Source organism: Peromyscus leucopus, chromosome 6, assembly GCF_004664715.2.
Source record: "Peromyscus leucopus breed LL Stock chromosome 6, UCI_PerLeu_2.1, whole genome shotgun sequence".
In the NCBI taxonomy this organism is placed as follows: Eukaryota; Metazoa; Chordata; class Mammalia; order Rodentia; family Cricetidae; genus Peromyscus; species Peromyscus leucopus.
Window position 1 is genome coordinate 73,062,702 of NC_051068.1, and position 19,363 is coordinate 73,082,064.

A 19,363-nucleotide genomic window follows, 5' to 3' on the forward strand; every position below is an offset into this window, starting at 1 on the left:
TGCCAGGTAGAGCCTGCCTTCTCTGGCCTTGGGTCCTGTATGAACCCTGGTGTGTTGGCCACTGTGCAGCTTTCAAAACCGAATTGTTCTTCTTAACCGGCTACTCTCACAACCCATTTGGATTACACAAATGAAAGAATTCCTTCACATTATGCTTTCCTGCTTCCACCATTTCTTGCTATTCCCTTTCCCTTTAATGGAATATTTTTGGTGACCAAGAGACAGAAAGATTACCCCATAGTTCTTGTGTAATTTTCCTTGGAGGGGCTGCTGATGGTGGAAGCCTGAGACCAAACACATGGAGCTCTGAGCTCCATCTAGCATCAGTGTGACCCACTGTTCTTGGTCTATTACTTTCATTTCGGGCATCCTCTGCCTCAGTCTGATCCTACACTGTCTGTTAATGATGGCCAAGCAATGGAATGTTTCACCCCTTTCTTATGAGTTTGTGTGTTTCTGGGCACACAGAGGCACAATTCTCCAGGTGTTGTAGCCATCTCTAAGTTGCAGGGATAATTTCTAATAAATGAGTGTGAGATGGGACCTACAGGAAGAGAAAGGGGAATGAAAAAAGGGCTGTCTATAACCATGTGCTTCCCAGGCACCTCTCCAGACATAATATCTACATATTTGTCTCCTCTAATATATTGAATTTTCTCTGATACATTGATATTGTATATCCACAACAGAGGAGGTCAATTATCCATGACAGTGAGCAATCGTTTTCTAAGTGTCACTTTGTGACCTTAAGCACGAAGGACCTCCTTGGGCAACACTGAAGAAGCCAGACTGAGACAGTGATCAGGATGCTCCCATCTTTACAAGCATCGCTTAATCATGTTTGCCTGTGGCTCCCATGGCAGCTCTTTCTCTGTTTACCATAAGCCAACAGCAGAACCATGAAGACAGACTTGGGGTCACTGACCAACCCTGTCTGCCTTTGTTCCTCCCGGAGCCACGTTGAAGATATTCTCCCCACACCTCTGCTTTAGCAATTCCTTGTTTCTTTAATTGTTATGTTAGGATGGCTGCTCCAGTCTAGACGTTTAACTTAGAAGTTCTGGTTACAAAATTCAGGGATGGTGGGATATGCCCTTCCCAATAGCATGCTTGGCAGTTAGTAGTAGTACAGGCAGATAGCTGGTGTGTTTTAGTCAGTGGTCTATAGAGGAACAGGAACTGTCTATCTATCTGTCTTCTGTCTGTCTGTCTATATCTCAGGATTTATTAAATCAGCTTTAAAGTTGTAAGAATAGCTAAATCATACCTCAGAAACTAGTGGTAACTTGGTCCTTGAGGCTAAATGCCTCAACAGTTGGAATATATCCCACAATAAGTGTTCCTCACTGTGGGGAGACAAATTGTACTTACTCAGTGGATTAGTGGTCACAAGTTGGCACTGGAAGTGTAGGAGGTTTCTGAGTCCCAGCTGGTCCCAAGTCCATAATGCAGGCTTGGAAAAGCTGGTGTCTTCTATCTGCAAAGGAGCCAGCAGCAGCACCACAAACCAACTCCAATGCAAGTGGGAACCAAAGCCAGCAACAGGCTAGATGATCTTCCTGGACAGGGTGTTTTTTATCTGGGTTAATACCAGAGGCTGCCGCCCATATTCAGGGTGGGGCTTCCCACATCAATCAAGGTCAACAGGACACTTTGTTGAGTGATTCTCCTCTGTGACAAATTGACACTAAAACCAATCATAATTAGGTGTCTCCTGTTTCAGAACACGGTGAGGGAGGCTTCTTTGGGGGGGCAGGGGAAAGCTACTCCAGAGCTAAATAGAACATCTTGTCCTACCCCTAAGGACCAGCCTAAACTTAAACGGTGCAAAAGAAAAGAGATTTGATTAACTTAAAATGAAGCTAAATCATCTTGTAGTAAAAAGCCCCCATAAATCATTGAGGAGCATTTTCACTTGTCATATGAAACCTTATTTCATATCTTTAGCTATAGATAAATCTAACTGAAATATTTTAATAATGATGGTCAGAGCTTTACTTGTTTTCAGGGTAAAGGGTGGAGCCAGGCAGAGTGCTGTAAAGGTCACAAGTGAGACCATCAGAGGGCTACAGCTGTGTTTCTGCAGACTGGGAGACAGCAGGGAGGAGGGGCCACTGCATTTCAAGAGAGTGTAAGAGGGCTGGTTGCTATCTTTGCACTGCCCCCCTTCACATTTTGGGTATATTTTAGAGCAAGGAGGAGGTTATCAGACTGAGACTGAATTTTGGATGTATGACCATGACCACCAGTAGATGTCTCCTGCTCTAGTGCATAGTTCCATACTCATTCATGGACACTATCCAAAAACGACACAAAGTTCAGGGGAAGTGTTGTGACAAGTGTGCTTGGGGAGCATTTGAGGGGTGTACATGAGGGATGAATATGATCATGCCTCACTGTATACACATATGAAATTCTCAATAGTCAAGAATACTTATCACCAAAACCCAGAAAACATAATAAAAATTACTTTTTAAAATATAAATTCCTGAATAGTAATTTTTAAGTCAGTCAAAAGATTTGCTCTAAGTAAGTGGATCATATAGTCAAGAGACCGCTTTCTACCAGTCGACACATTTTAAAAGCAAAGCTCCGTTCACAGATTCTAATATTGTAGATTGTCTGAAGTAGATACTAGGTCCCATGTTAAAGAGGAAATGTCATAAGACTTGTGGTCTTAGTACTCTGATAGGTTCTCTCAGCTCCAGTTGGCCGTTGCTTCTAAAGTAATGCTGACCCTGCACAGGAAAACTCCTTAGTAACCCATTGCATCTGACAACCACTGGATTAGTTAGTAAAACATAGTAAAAAATCCCCTTTAAAATGGCTGAGACCAGTCATTTAAATGACTTTTCTATAGGTCTTTAAGTCCTCTGACTGAATGAGGTTAGTCTGGGAACCTCAGTAAGGGGCTGGTAGCTCTACTTTCATAATATCGTAACTGATTGGTATTGGCATTATTCTTTTCCTATAGGTTGTTCAAGACCAAATAGGTGGCTAATAATTAACCTTTTAAAATGCTAATTAGCCAAAGCTGGGTGGTGGGGGATAACCTATCAGTTGTCATCTTCAGGGATGGGTCAAAGTCAATTTCACATGAAAACTAGCCAGCACCCTTGCCTTGGCTTTGTGCTTTTGTCTCTTGATTTCTAGTTTACTTAACCATCTGATAAAATTGGAATATTCTATATTATGAAATATTACGCTACTTCTTTGGGATATCAACCACTACCATCAACACTGAAGACTGCTTCCCACCATTCAGATCATCTTGAACTCCAAAGGATGTTACAGGCTAGCCTTTGATCTCTGGTGATGGTCATTTCCTCTCCTCTCCAAAATACTGCTGAACCTTCTAGGCCTTAGTGCCCTACAACCTTATGTGGATCAACAACACCAGCTAGGAATCTCAAGACCCATGCTCAGTTCTGAAGCATTTTCAGATGACAATTTTCATTCACATTCAATAACTTGACATTGGTTATCTACAGGTGGAAATGTAGAAGTAAGTCTCTAAAATAAAGCAAAATGCCTACATTTTAACCATCAATCCAGGACCATTAATAGAGCCTTACTCTTAGTTAACCATCAGATATTACATAGACATCCAAAGGGAAAATAAATACAGACAGGCAAAACCTCCTGCATATACATCAATTATATATTTGAAATAATAAAAACCAACAACAATACTTACAGTATAATAAGTCAAAAAGTCAAAAAAATGGAGCTACATTAGTCAATTTTAGGAAATCTAACAGAAGAGTGTGTTTCAGGTTATAGGATAATCTTTGTGGATGGATAAATAATCAGAGCTAGGAGAGTATTTTTGGCCATTCATGTGTACTGCTTAATAGGGACTCCTTCTTAGACTGTCAATTATGGGCCAGCTATGTTTTGCAAACCTCAAATAACAAGGATGTGCGATAATTCAAGGTTCAAGTGGTCAAACCTAGGATGTATCTCCCAGATGAGCTACTGGGTTTCCTTAAAGTCCAGGAGCACAGTACTTTTTTCTGATTTGTTATGAGGCCTCTGCTCATTATGGGCCACGCATGTCTAAATAGCCATTAAGACTCTAGTCACCTAGAGTCACCTAGCATAAATATTTGTCTCTTAACTTTATATTCCTGAGACCTTCATGTAGATAAATATGTAATGAGACCATTGCTATAGGTAGCAAGTTTTCAGCTTCCAACAAGCTGATTACCAGAGACACAGTCTAATAAATGAATATATAGGATAGTACATAAAAGTTACATTTGTAGTACACTATAGGCTAGAAAAGGACTAGCCAGAACAAGTTTTATCTAGGGAACAAAAAGACAGCATACTTACTATTTCTTGTATCTACACAGTACAATTGGCATAACTCAATAAGTTGTCTTGGCTTTTCATGTGCTCCTGATGTTTTTACTCTGGGACCTGTCTATCTGGGATCAGATCATTGATTAAGATTTTCATTGTTTTTTGAATTCAGGTTGCCTTTCTGCTTTTAGTGTTCAGGAAAGACTAGGTTGTGGTGGGCTTGAGGTGACACTTTCTTCTTTTAGTTTGTTGTTCAGGGTACCATGTTGTATCCCCAGATATCTACTGAAGTTGAGTACTGTCTGCAACTATAGACTCTGTCCAGGAATAAACACACCACACCGAGTGTGAGTTGACTACAAAACAGTCATTCTGTAAATACCATATGTTATAAGAAATAGAAGAGAGCCCAGGACTATGATGTACATGAATCACTGTGGGAGAAAATAATGATAAAGAGGAAGGAAACAGAAGGGCTAGTGATTGGTATAAGGCTGTTATATGGGAGGTAAAGAGTGGAATGTGACCATGAAAGAATGGCAGCCACAAAGGAAAAGGGATGGGCTGAGATGTTCATGTCCCAGTTAGAAGTAGACTAAAAAGAATGAGGTCATAATATGCACTAAAATGATGTCAAAATGCTCATCTCTAATGAGGTCACTGTCCAAAGGTTTTGCAACATAAAGTAACCTGTGTTCTTTGGGAGAGAAAAAATATAGATGACATCATGTGGAGAAAGAGGAAACAAAACAAAACAAGAAGATGTGAACCATGAGAGACACAGGTGGCTTGCTATAATGATCATGTGTATCATACAAACAAAGAAGAACTGTGGGGGGGAACAAGAACTTGGTGGATACTGGGTGTAGGGTTCACACTTGATTTCCTGGGCTGTCAGGGAAACTTGGGACAGGGTTCAAAACATGAGTAGGCTCTCCAACCTCAAATGTCGGAGAAGAGCTTGGGCCAGAGCCTGGGTAGAAACACCTACTTTAAACAATGGATCCAATTTCTCTTTTTCTTACTTGATAGTTCCTTTTTGTCCTATCAAAATTTAGAAAAAAAAATCTTTATAATATGTTTGTGTTCATGTGGATGCACTTGTGTGTGTGTGTGCTTGTGGAAGACAGAAGTTAGCCCGTGGTAGTCCTCAGATGACGTCTGTCCTGTTTTTGAGATAGGATCTCTCATTAGGTCTGGAGTTCTCTGACTACGTCAGTCTGGTTGACTTACAGGCCACAGGGATCTCCCAGATTTGGGACCTCTTTCAGATGTTCATCACATGCCAGATAGAGTGCTAGATTATTAGTGTAACCATTCTAGTATTTGGCCATGAGCTAACCTATCTCATTTGACAATCTTCAAATGCATATAAAGATATTTCATCTAACCCCACAGAGAAATGTGAATAGTTCATTGTTTCTAAAATGTTGAGTTTTAGTCCATTTGAAAATTCAAGTATACTAACTTTTCAGAACAAAGAAAATGTAAGACAGAGACTATTAAAATCTTTTGAATTCTTCTTCTTATCTTCTGTGCCAATGAACATTTAAAAAGTTTTCCATATTTAATAGAAGGGAATATGATAACTGGGGAAGAAGTCTTCAGAGAGAAATCTCTCCTGCTTCATTGTCTCCTTGAATATCTGTTGTTTTTTTAAAACTCAGAAGAGTTTTTCTCAGAAAGAATTTTTTAAAATTTGTTCTTAAAGCAATTTAATCATACTATCTGGAATGTGGAATGAAGATTCAGGTTTAAACCTTTTATCTGTAATGTGAGGAAAACTGCCAACACTAGGTTTCTAAACAAAATAGCCAATATAGACAACACTGTGTTGGTTTAGATAACTGACTTGTAAAGCACAGCAAGTGTGTTCCTTGTGTTGTGCTTGGAGGGCTGGAGAAGATAACATGTCAGGTCAGTGATGGGGGGCATTTTAACACACCCACATAATGTCTACTCCCAGTTGCAAAAAATAAATAACATTGAAGGCCTAACATCTGTGTTTGTGTAACACATGTCCTTGTTATGACCAGTTGAACAGAAGGAGATACAGGAGAGAAAAAAAAATAAAAATAAAATAAAAAAAAACACCAAAAAGCACTACGATCTTATGTTCTAAATCTCATCTAGAATTGGGGAGAAAAATGTCTTGCCCTGAATTCTGTGCTGGTATTTTGTCAAAATGCTTGACGACCTGGATGGGCAGTTGGGTTTAAAGGAGTGAGCAGGTCTCTCTCCTGCTGAGTGCCTGCCAAGAAAGCTGAATGTTTCTCTCCTGCTGGGGTTTGGCCTTGTCCCTCCCTGCTTTTGTTGCCCCCAGGCTTTCCAGATGTGCCAACTGCAGGATTCCCTGTGTCCCCAACTTTCTTTCTTAATAAATTGTATTTCAAATGAAAGCCCAGGAATGTGTGATGGAAACACTGAAAACTTGTCCTCTGTATCTTAAATATTCAATACTTAAAATTACAGACAATATATGTTAATTGTTCTGGGTATTCTTAATCATCATCTTGAAAAATGTACTATTTTAGATACATGTTTGCGACCTGTATGCCTGCATGCAATGTATTTTGATCACATGCACCCCCACTCTTCCACCCAACTCCTCCAGGATCTAAGCCCCTACTCCCCACTCCTTTCCAATGTCATGTCCTTAGAAAAAAAGCCCACTGAGTCCATTTGTGCTGCCCATATATCTATGGGTGTGACACCATCCATGAAGCATGGTCAACCTGCTGGGGAACACATCCCTAAAGAAAACTGACTTTCTTTTTCCTAGCAGTCATCAGCTCTCAATAGCTTCCTAGCTAGGTATCAGGGACTATGGGGGTCCAGCCCCTATAGTCCCCTCCCAGGGTCGGGGAAGAAACTACAACCAGCTGATAATAAATCATTGATGAAAAAAAAATGAATCTATGTACATGAAACTTCTTAGTTCATACACTTTATTATTTTGTGATAGTTCTCTCTCTACACAGCTTCTATTCTGCACTCATGCCTAGCTCCTTTCTTGCCTGATTTCTCTCTATATTTATCTTCTGTCCCCTCTAGGTTCTATCTTAATTCCTTCATCTAGTTCTGTCCCTTCTAGGTTCTCATCTATATAGTTCTTTCCCCTATCAGCTCCTCTCCCATCTCCTTCTCTCTCTCTCATCTGCCTCTTCCTCATCTTCTATCTCATTCCTCTAGTCCTCTCTTTTAGCCCTTCAATCTAGTTCTTCCCCATTTCAGTTTGTTCCTCTCAAGTTCTTACCTGTCTAGGTCTTCCATTCTCTTTTCTCTTCTCCCCCTGTGCCCTGGAAGTCCCGGTGTATAAAGGGAGGGTCCGAGCTAAATTGTGTAAAGCTATTACTTAATGTCCACCTCTCCTAAGCGGTGTCTCCTAGTGGAATTTAAGTCAGGAGACTTGCAGGTGGGCTCTTATCATTGTTAGTCTTTGGAAGTTGGGCGCCCACCTGGGTGGTGTCTCCTTGTGGAATTTAAGTCAGGAGACTTGCAGATGGGCTGTTATTGTTATCCTGGGAAGTTGGGCACCCACCTGGGTGGTGTTTTCTGTAGTCCTTGAAAGTAATCTGATTCCAGAGAAAGCCTTTCCTGAGGCAGTTCTCCAAATACCTGGAATGTGTATGACCAGAGAGGGATCAGTCCACACTGTTAGCCCTTCTTAGGTGAAAGTCAATTGGGAAAACTATGAAGGCACACATGATTTTCATAACAGAAGACAGCTGATATATAACAAGCCAAGTAACACCAAAAACTCTTTGGGATTTGGCTTCCTCTGGAGGAATTCCCTGATCCCTCCAGGTAGTGACTTTGCCATAACCAGCTGAGTTCTTATGATATATTCCTGCGGCCTGCAGCAGCTAGGGGTTGAGGGCTCTGAGCCCTTCCCCATTCCAAGATGTAATGATAACTGACTTAACGTTGTTAGGTTTGTGGAGGCCAACATAGCAGGTATGACTTCATCATTACAATAGTCCTGTCACATCCAGAACACAGTTTGACTTGGTGTCTTACTGACCTATGGCTCTTACAATCTTTCTGTGACTTCTTTCAGCATTCTTTGTGGCTTGGGGAGATGGCCTCTGCATCAGCTCCTGCCTTTATGTCCCTTCCCTGTGAAGAGTTTCTGTCCTGACATCCATTGAGGATGAACAGTGATTTGGAAGTACAAGCCTAATAAACCCTTTCCTCCCCTACTTGCTTTTGGTCATGGTGTTTCATTGCAACAATAGAAACCCTAAGCTAGTGTGTGATATAGATGATCCACTTACTGCTGAGAATTCTAAAGATACTTATCTTCTGTACTTTGGCCAGTTGTGAATTTCTGTTTTGTTGTCCACTGCACAAAAATACTTCCCTGATGAGGACTGAGGGCTGCACTCATCCATGGGTATAGGGATATATATTTAGAGAGCAGTTTGATACTACGTCCATGTAACAAAGTAATAGTACTAGGTTCCATGCAAGCCTATGAGCTGCAGAACCATGGTTCTTAGTCAAGTCTCCAGGACTAGGAATGCATTTCCTCCTGTGGAGTGGTCCTTATATCTAAGGAGAAAGTTGTCGGTTACTCCCATAATATTTGTTTCACTATTTCATCCATGGGCCTGTCTTTCCAGGCTGGTTATTATTGTAGCTAGCAGCATTCACAACTGTATAAGAATGTTGATATTTTCTTTCTCCCTGTAGTCTTCATGACACCTTATGAAAGCTAACCAGCTGGAAGGAAGCTTCCTGGATAATACCAGTTTAATTTCCATGTCCTGTGACCAAAGTGTGTGGCATATTCAGCAATAGTGTCTTACCATTAAGTTATGATGGGCAACCAAGAGCAATGGCAATAGCCTGTATAATTTTGGGAGTCATTGGGATGGCTCGGATCATCCCAATGGTCAGGTGGAGTTTCCCACAGATGGTGCTAGGCTTTTTCTTTGGCATTCTGTGTTTCCTATAAGGAACAGCATTATCCTGAGATGAGCAACAAACTCTCTCTCTCTCTCTCTCTCTCTCTCTCTCTCTCTCTCTCTCCTTCTCTCTAAATATATATATATATATATATATATATATATATATATATATATATAAACAAATCAGATCGTTACCATATGGTTTTACCAAGTATCTTAGTACTTATTATCCCTTTCCCAGATCTTCTGTTCTACCATCCTAATTTCCTTCACACTTAAATCTTCCACTTCATTATATCCTTTCCCTTTTCATATTACCTGTGATTCTACCAATCACACCCCACATACTTATATCTTTCTTTCTACCTCTCAGTGGTCTGAAGTGTTACTCCAAGTTACACACACACAAATCTAAAGATTTAGTGCTGAATGCTACACCTGCAGAATTTGTCTTTGTGGGTTTGGGTTACCTCACTCAAAGTAATTTTTCCAGTTTTCTTAACATCATTAACTAAACTATTTATAAGAGATGTAAGCCTTGTTATAACAGATACTCAAAACTGTCTGTGTTTAAAAGGCTCTTCCCATTTGGATCCACAAGGCAACTGGATGCTGAGTATGACCAGACATTTTGTTTCAGTGCTACTTTAATCTTTTTGACTTTTAGGTTACCAAGTTATTGTCCCAGTACAGTATAAAAGTGACAATAGTGGCTGTAGAGATGACTCAGCAGATACGAGCACTCACTGCTCTGGCAGAGGACCCAAATTTCCAGCATGCACATGGCAGCTCACAACTGGGGGAGGCATGGAGGTCCTCGTGCTCACAGATAAACACTAAGGGAACTCTAAATGTCTAACACAAAGGCTTGTCACTTCAAAGAGAAAGTTGTATAATCTGTTTTCTGCATGAAGGTTGGGAGAGGATGTGCTTAATAGCCTAGTTGACGTTTGTGCTATCTGTGTCTGAGACCACACCAAATCCTCCCCCAGACCCTTATTGTGAACTTGTCAACCTATCTTTTGGAAGATGCCACATGTAATCAATCTATAGAACCTATCTTCATGGTAGATGTCATATGTACTTTACAAGGAGTTTCCATGTAGTCTTGTCTCATGTTTTATTGGGCACTCTGGTTGAGTTACTTATCACCAGGAAGTTTTCCACCAAATGGTGCTGTGCTTGAATATGCCAAAGAAGATACTACAAGTGATGCTACAGAAATAGAGTATACAATTAGAGAATACTTAGCAACAGGTTGCAACACTTCAAAGAAATAAGCGAATCCATGGAGACATTTAGGTCTTCTCACTGCTTTTGTTTTTATAAACCTGTGTGCTTTGATAATCAGGTGATTATCAATTTAAAATTTTACATTTTTATTGAGTTGATACCTTGATTGTTACATAGTGACCTTTTTATTTCTTCTTAGAATTTTTATATCAATGTCTGCGTCTCTTATACCATTGCAGGGATCTCTACTACTTTTGCAGCTGAGTTCTTTGTTCTGTTCAGACTTGTTCCTTGCAGTCTCAGGATTATGCACATTCCTACTATGGTCCTTTGTAGGCTCCAGTGGATCTGCCTGGATCACTTTCCTCATCTCTTACAACTGTGGAATTCCACTCATCTACCACCATACAGTCCAATGCCAAAGGCCTTTCAGCCTTTGTCCAGACAGGGTATTGCCTCATACATGACCTTTCTCAAGCATTATACACCTTCCTGTCTACAGCCACGACCAGATCTCATGTTTTATCTCCTAACTATACCAGGAGTTAGGAGCAGAGATGCAACTGGAGGCCAGAGGTCATGATCAGCCCACAGATGGGTTTTCTTAGTTTATACACTTAGCGTTGCCAACCAATTGACTCTTTCTTTTTTAAAGGATCTTCAGCCAATTGAAAACAAGTAGAAGGTTGAAGGATGGGAAAATTCATTCTTGCGACCAAGTACCATTAAAGAATAGATATGTCACCATATTGTCAAGAAAGATGATTCCACACTCACCCTCTTCCGTGAGCTGTTCTCTGCTTCCCAAAGCTCACACTGCAGTATTTGGAGATCAAAGATCAAGCATTTACTGCTTTTGGTGTTTGCCATGCTCTTGCAGATGGCCTCTTAAACAGACTATGCACTGGACACTCTTTGTGTCCCCAGAGGCCACCCTTCTTAGTGCCCAGCTCTGTCCTGCGCTCAGGACACCCACCATTTTTCTGAAAACCTAGCTTAAGTGGTGTCCAGCCTCTATACTCACCTTGCCCTCCTCCTTCCCCATGTGCACACTCCTCCTCCTCCTCCTCACAAACTCTCCTGCTGTCCTCCCTGCATGGACCCACCTGACTCTCCTTTCCAAGTCCCATCTGGTTTCTGAAGCTTTACTGGACACCTTCTGCCCTACTCCATTCTCTCGGTCATTTGTACATCACACTTAAACCCACGGGTGACCACTTCCCTGTGCTTCCCTTATTCCTTGACCACAGCCTGCAGAATCCAGAGGAAAAGGGAAGGAGGCTCACAAGCTGGAGCTGCTGCCATTTTCCTGTGTCTTTGCTGCCCCTTGTGGTGTTTCACTTGCACTGCAAAGGGTCGTGTGCAGAGTGTTTACCTGTCTAAAGTAGCATGCTTCACTGCTGTCTGCATTGACCTGACAACTGCTGGTTAATCGTTAGTTAATACTTGTGTTCTCATTTTGGTTATTACACATTTCCTGACTGGTTTCCTCTGCTCAGAGAATATTGAAAGTAAAGGGGAGAAATGGAAGGAAATAAAGCAGTACAATGTCAGAAGAGGCCCTGTGGAAGTGAGATGGAGAAATGGAAGATATAAGGAGTAAAAATTAAATAAATAGAAGGAAACATCTTTCAGATTCGAGGCTGAGTAGAAACACAAGTTTGGATGAGTCTGTTTTGTTCCTTTTAACCTTCCAGGAATTCAGGTTTGTCTTTATTGTGTAAATGTTAAGGTAGAAATATGGGGTTATTAATGACTAAAATACCTGTCACAAATATATCCAGGTATATTCTAGAGTCTCCAACAACACTGACTTTGGAGGTGGTAGCTGAGAGTTTCTCCCTCTCCTGCCTCTCTTTCCAGGGTCATTTGTTAAGGAGTACACAGTCTCCCAGATACCCCTCAAGGTTCTGGGGAGCCTTGTGTATACGTCTAGGTAGGCAGAAAGGAGGGCAGGAGAGCTGGAGCTCTGGAATGAGGAACAGCCTACTCTTCAGAGCTGCTGCCTCTATAAAAAGCAAGTGCAGGCTACACGGTTTACAGGGAAGATTACGTGTTTCTCCACAGTCTCTGCTGAAGTGAACTTCCCATCATTCCATCAGGGGGGTGGATAGGAAGATCTCTCATACATGACATGGAATTGGGATCCCTGTCTGGAAGGTATGAAATGAGGTAATCTATGTCAATTATGTAATTAGTGCCCACATGGTTGGTTAAGCCCAAGCTCAAATTTGTACTTCCTGTGAGAAAATGCCATTTCCAGGTTCCATCTGTGATCTGGAATTGCCAAGCCTGGCTATGGAGGGAAGTCATAACAATTCCCAATAATAGAAAGATGCTTTCTCCAGGTAAGGCATTGCAATATTTATTGCTATTTTTGTTGACCTTCATAAAGCAATTTTTTTTTTTTCCAAAGGCAGGATGTGATCTAGGGCTTGAGAGTGGAAAGAAAACCAATCCTGCACTCCAAGTGAAGGGAAATTGTAATTGCTGTATACTTTATTCACAGCAGCTGAGACAGAGCAGCCCCTGTGTCTGTGGGCAGGTGATGGGGAAGGAAAGCCTGTGTCAGTGACAGTGACTGTCAAAGCATCTAGTGACAGAGGAAGACACCAAGTTGGTCTCTGTGTCAAAGGGAGGAGGCAGGACCTGGGTTGTGCCTCTGTCCCTTCTGGAGGACCTGACAACTACCAACTGACAGCACCCAGGGCCACGTCTCTGCCATGGTCACATCACTCAGACTTTGTGTTCATTGTCGCCTTGTGCTGCTCCACTAGTGACCCGATCCACTGAGAAGTTTTCTGTCTGGCTTCCTCCCAGCTGACAGGTGGCTCATAGCCCAGATCTTGCTGAGCTTTCTTGTAGGAGAAGGTGAACACACTATTTGACATTGTGACCAAGTGGCGGTTAAATGGAGGCCGGAAGTTGTAGATTGGACGCAGCAGGAAGCTCACAGTTTCCAGCAGGAAGGCAAGCCAGTAGAGCAGGGGCAGAGGAAGGCTCCAACTGGAACCAAGGCGGAGGCCCCAGTCCTTGCTCACAGCAAAGTTTAAATCATCATAGCTTTGGTGAGGCGTATCATCTGAGATGTAGTAGAACTGACCTTGGATGCTTGGTGACTTCTTGGGGTCTCGTAGGACCCCTGGTAGCCAGAATGTGTGCCCAGGCCACATTACCCACATATACTGGGTTAACTGTAGAAAATTTGCCAATAGAATCAAGAATACCATTATTATTGAGCGCCCTGACCATTATAACATAAATGAATGGACTTTTTTCCCCATAGATATACATAGGTCTCAAGGCACAAGTATGCAAAATGCCACCATTTTTTAGGCTGTACCCATTGGCTGCCAGCACCGCCCTCTCACCCATCTTTTTGCTGTATGAGTATGGATCAGACCATGAATTTTCATGCTGTTCTTCCTCATGGCCATTCAGAACTATCTCCTTGTAGGAGCTGGGTCCTGCAACATCAATTGAGCTGGTGTAGATGAAGGCTGGCACACTAGCCTGGACACAGGCCTCTAACAGGTTCTGGGTACCTAGTCACAGACAACATATAGTCAGTCTCAGGAAATAAACTCAGAAATCCACATGATTTCTGTTCATTTCCACTCTAATCCCAGCTCTATGGTGCATTCTTTCCTGTTCCTGGAGCAGACCAACTGGGGCATGGGCACATGGGCAATAACAAAGGACAGGGGTGACATCTGCCATCTGGGAGCCTTTACAGATCTTTCTATTGCTGTCTGTGACCTGTGATTCTGGTGGAGAAGAATGGCATCCTACAGTTGTACTTTGGCAACATAGCTTTAAGAATGTGTTTTTGCTGTTCATATAATGTCACTATTTTCTACTGAGCCTGGTAGAAAACTGAAAAAGAATGTGTGCCTCGGACTGGTCCTTCCTGAAATGGCAGAACACTGCAGACAATGCAGACTGAAGGTTCTGGAGAAGAGGCGAGGGCATCCTCCCTGAGGAAGGAAGGAATGTCCTGTGCAGGAGTTACTATTATTATAATTCATTCATTTGTTAACATTAGAAGGCACTCTGCAATTGGATTTCCTAGAGAAACGACTTCATTATCTTAAGTTAAATATATTTGCCAATTAAATTTGGGCTTTGATTACCAGTAGGGTTTGGATAACCATCATTGTGAAACATTTTCTCAATCTGTGACCATGATTCAGTAAAATAATGCCGTAACCACTATTCCTGTCATTTCCCATCTCCTGTTGCTGGGAAACCAACAGGTAACTGCCACAGTTGAGAGCTGGGCAAGGAACACCAGAGACTTTTGTCACCTTCCTGCAGATATGTGTGTGCCACTTCAGGGAAATGGATTAAAAACTAGAATGGATATTTTTGACATATTCCTGACTTCTAAATCAAATATTTTTTCTTTTGTAAAGGAGTCTTGGAGTGTCCACATTGAAAGTCAACATAAAGAACACATAGGGCAGCTTTGCAGAGGGTGTAATGGTGATACAGAGATTGGTCCTTCCGGCTCAGGATGAGGATATTACATAGAAACCCATGCAAACTTACCTGTTTCACCCTAACTTATATTAAAAAGCCGTAATGCAGACAGGGCCACCAGTTAAAGGGAACCCTCTTCCTCCAGAGGAGATCCACAGTGGGCTGAGAAGCTATTGTTAAAGACAAGGGAAATAGTGACTCCTAAAAAACTAGAGTGAGCAGGGAAGTGCTGGGTCATTCTTTCCTGCAGACATCTGTGGGGAAGCTTTGCCATGGTCTGTGCAGATGGGCAGAGTGGCTCTCACAGGAGGAAAATACCACATGCTGTGCTGGCTAGCACCTGTCAGGTCTGGATCTGGCCTGGAAGCAGGGCAGTGGGTAGATGGAAATTGAGGATTTGGAGTTGGAGTCCAATTGCACTGGCATGGAGATGGACAGCTTTTCTAGCGGTTGAGGGAACAGGAATGTGACTTTAAATCTCCATTCTCTTAATGCCTTGGGCGTTCTGATTACGTCCTTCCCCTCTTACTCTGTTTTCCTCACTGGAACTGTTGAGACTAGGGCCAGGAAGGGTGTCAAATCAATAAGAGCACTGGTTGCTTGCTTTTCCAGAGAATCTGAGTGTGACTCCAGTACCCACGTGGCCACTCACAAACGTCTGTAACTCCATTTCTTGGGGATCTAATGCATTTTTCTCACCCCATGGGCAGCAAGCATGCAAACGGTGCTCAGACATGCATGCAGGCAGAAACCAAAAATAAAATGAAAATGTAAAGACATACTGAGACTAACAGCTGTGTGCTCTGCTCTCTGAGAGAGGTGAGCAAGCACAGCAGATGTTCCAAAGTAGGAGTCCCTTCCTCAAACCTGTTTTTTCTATTTTCATCTTTCCACCTGTTCCATATCTTCCTGAGACACTGTACCTTTCAGGTTGACATCCACCATGGTCTGTCTGGGAATGGCACCTGAGACATCAATGACAGCAGCGGTGTGGATGACAACAGAGATGCCCTGGCAGGCTCTCCTCAGGCACTGGGCATCCAGGATGTCTCCCTCCAGCATTGTCACCTTGGCTTTTGTCTGCAGCTCTGAGGAACGCAAAGCGGTCACTGGGAAGCTTTCTGCACAGGATGGAAGTTTCCAGACACAGTATCAGTGACCTAGGCCTTCCAGGGCAGCCAGAGTAAGGAGATCCTGGGAGGAGGACTTTCTACTGAAGGAACAATAAATGCTCAACAGTCAGAATGTATCATTTGTGGGGAAGGAGGAAGCATCTGAGCTTTGTAGAAAATGAATCTGAGCAGTGAGATGTGATTTGTGCTTTGCTCATAAAAACAGAGTTATTAAAGCAACCAGAGGGGTTGTCATTGTAAACAGGCAGAATTAGGATTTAATTGATAGAGAATGGAGAATCACTTGTGGATTTTCACTGAAGGAGAAACAGAGGCAGAGTCCTGCTCTGGGGAGCTGTAACAGTGCTCTCAGGTGGCAAATGGACAGGCATGAAGACATAAGAGTAACCTGGGCAAGCAACAGGTTAATCAGATTGTGTCCTCCAGAGTTCCAGTGAGGAGGACCCAGAAGAGGGAGACTCAATGATGGAAAATTCAGCCCTGCACCTCATAGGTCTTGATACTTTCTGAGTCTGGGATGAGCACAAATAAAGAGTGAGCTCAATTACAAAGAGGAAACCAAAGCCCCAATGAGAGAACTCAGAATGGGCTCCTATGATGGGTTTGCTTGTCACTATATGGCAGATATCAGAAGTGTGCATTGCACACCAGCCAGCCACTAAGAGACCTGCACTGCAGACACTAAGCCAGGGCAGTGGATAAATCAGTATCCTCATGCTTCTCTGACATCCATAGGATGACACTGACTACCATGCCGGCAGTTAAGTTATCCCACAAAGTTAGCATTGTGTCACATGCAACCTACATGAGTCCCTAACACTGTTCTCTGCTGGAGATATCTTTCTGTATGTTGTGAATATATGTTGTTCCCATCTGTTAATAAATAAGCTTCTTTGACCTATGGCAAGGCAGCTTAGAGGTAGTTGGGAAATCCAAGGAGAGAGACAGGAAAGAGAAAGGCTGAATCTGGAGACACATCAGCCTGCCGCTCAAGGAGCAACATTCCAGCAGACTGGTAAAGCCAGGGAACACGTGGCAAAATAGAGATTAATAGAAATGGGTTAATTTAAGATATAAAAGCTAGCTAGCAAGAGGCCTGCCATAGGCCATACAATTGGTAATTAATATTAAGCCTCTGAATGATTATTTTATAAAGAGCTGAGGAACTATGGGGCCTGGCAGGACCAGAGGAATGAATGACTGTGGGGCCAGACAGGACCAGAGGAATGAATGACTGCAGGGCCAGGCAGGACCAGAGGAATGTGTGGGGCCAGGCAGGACCAGAGGAGCAGGACAGAGGAATGAATGACTGTGGGGCCAGGCAAGAAACCCAGCAGGAAATGAATGATTGTGGGGCCAGGCAGAACCAGAGGAATGAATGACTGTGGGGCCAGGCAGGACCAGAGGAATGAATGACTGTGGGGCCAGGCAGAACCAGAGGAATGAATGACTGTGGGGCCAGGCAGGACCAGAGGAATGAATGACTGCGGGGCCAGGCAGGACCAGAGGAATGCATGGCTGTGGGGCCAGGCAGGACCCGAGAAAAACTTGAGGCTATAGTCCTCATGCCTGAGCCTTTTTCCTCATTCACTGCAGGGTTATCTTGAAGATGTGAGGATAAGGCTGCTGGGAAACCAAACTTTACCCTAGGGATAGCGATGTCAGCAGAGAAGTAGGTGCTGCTCCAGCAAAGTCTGCCGTCATTTTCTTTGTCAAGATGAAGGACAGAGAGGAATGATTGGAAAGACACTGGAGGAGTCCAGGGGAGGCATCTGGAGCCCTGCTGGCCCTCACCTGACTCTGCTCTTTGTACTGTCCTGCGTATGTTCTGCCTGATGTAGGCTCTCAGTCTCTGCTCCCTCTGTCTCTCTGTCTCACTTAAAGAACCTCACTTTTTTATTTTTCCAACTCCACAGGAGGATGCTATATGGCTTTCCTCTGTAAAATATAATAAGAAAAGGATCAGCCAGCCAGCCCCAGGACAAGTAGGAAAGGCAGCAAACTGCTAATGAAGTCTCCAACCCCAGAACCTTGCTGATGCTGTGGAGCACTAAACAAATCTACAATAGTATGAATCTATAAATCCAAAACAGCACATTAAAAAGAGAGAACAGGGAACATTTCCCAATGGGAAGAAGGCCAGATGCCTGGAGATCCATCAGTTGTCCTCATGGCCGCCTTCTCTAGATCTGGGATAAGTCAGACTTTAGCTTCCCAACAGCTATGGGATATAGTTTATGCTGTGTTGTCATGGTTCTTCCTGATGAGTGTGAGCATGGGAGAAGAGTTACGTTCCACGTGCTCCGTGTTTGCTAGACACAGAGCCCCCTCAATGTCCAGTCAGCATTCACAGCCATCACACAAACAGCCTCTGGCTTACTTACTAGAGAATTCCTCCCTGGTTTCTGGTGTGAAGACTTTGTCCAGGGCTCTGACCTCCTGCAGCTCTTTCTCCTGAGCCAACAAGCTGATGATCCTCTGGCCCAGAAACCCTCCTGCTCCTGTCACCAGGCAGGTCCACCCCGGCATGGTCAACACAGGAAGCAGATCGCAGTGGAGCAGGTGTGATGTAGGTGACCCTAGAAAGGACTAGAAATGAGGGCCAATGAGAACAGTTCTCCAGTAATCCCGGGGTTATCTCTACCCGATTTGTGCAAACCCTGTCCTCACCAGCACCAAGGGACTAAAATAAATGCAGTGTTCCACCCTGCTAGACTGTTAGAGAAGGGTCAGGGTGCTGCTGGCCTCAGCCCTCAGCACCGGAGTTTTATGCGCTGGTCTCTTGATCCATCATACTTTGACTCATGCCTACTTTGGGGTCCTTATGTATTCTTTCCTGTGATACCTCCTCCCCAGTGACTAATGTGACATGTTATATCCTTTATTCTTGACCCAGAAAGAAAAGTCAGCTTCAAGGCTATGTTGTGATAAAGACTTTATTTTGTTTGGACATGTGCAATTCTTTCAGAATTTTTGTTGACACATAAAGGACCAGTAGACATAAAACACTAAAGTTTTTTTTTCTAAATAAGGGCCTTAGAGGTGCATGTCTTTAATACCAGCACTCTGGAGGTACATGCAGGATCTCTGTGAGTTCATGGCCAGGCTAGTCTACATAATGAGTTCCTGGATAGCCACAGTTACATAATGAGACCCTGCCTCAAAAAGTAAAACAAAATAAAAATAATTAGAATTACTAGATGCAATATCCTGGGTTGCATCTCAGGATAACTACATGAAAGTTTTTTAACCAAAAATTAAATTTATTTCATGAATACCTACAATGCAACCCAG

The 19,363-nt window shown here is 42.9% G+C and overlaps 1 protein-coding gene across 1 annotated transcript; it reads right to left on the reverse strand.

Moving 5' to 3' along the window:
• Positions 1 to 12,853: 12,853 nt before the first annotated feature.
• LOC114688752 (3 beta-hydroxysteroid dehydrogenase/Delta 5-->4-isomerase type 1-like) lies at positions 12,854 to 18,867 on the reverse strand. Its single transcript, XM_037206925.1, is given in 5 exon segments — positions 12,854 to 13,594; positions 13,596 to 13,999; positions 15,860 to 16,024; positions 18,454 to 18,658; positions 18,740 to 18,867. Coding segments are annotated over 4 exon segments (1,122 nt in total). The 5' UTR covers positions 18,599 to 18,658; positions 18,740 to 18,867; the 3' UTR covers positions 12,854 to 13,186.
• Between the last annotated feature and the right edge of the window lie 496 nt (positions 18,868 to 19,363).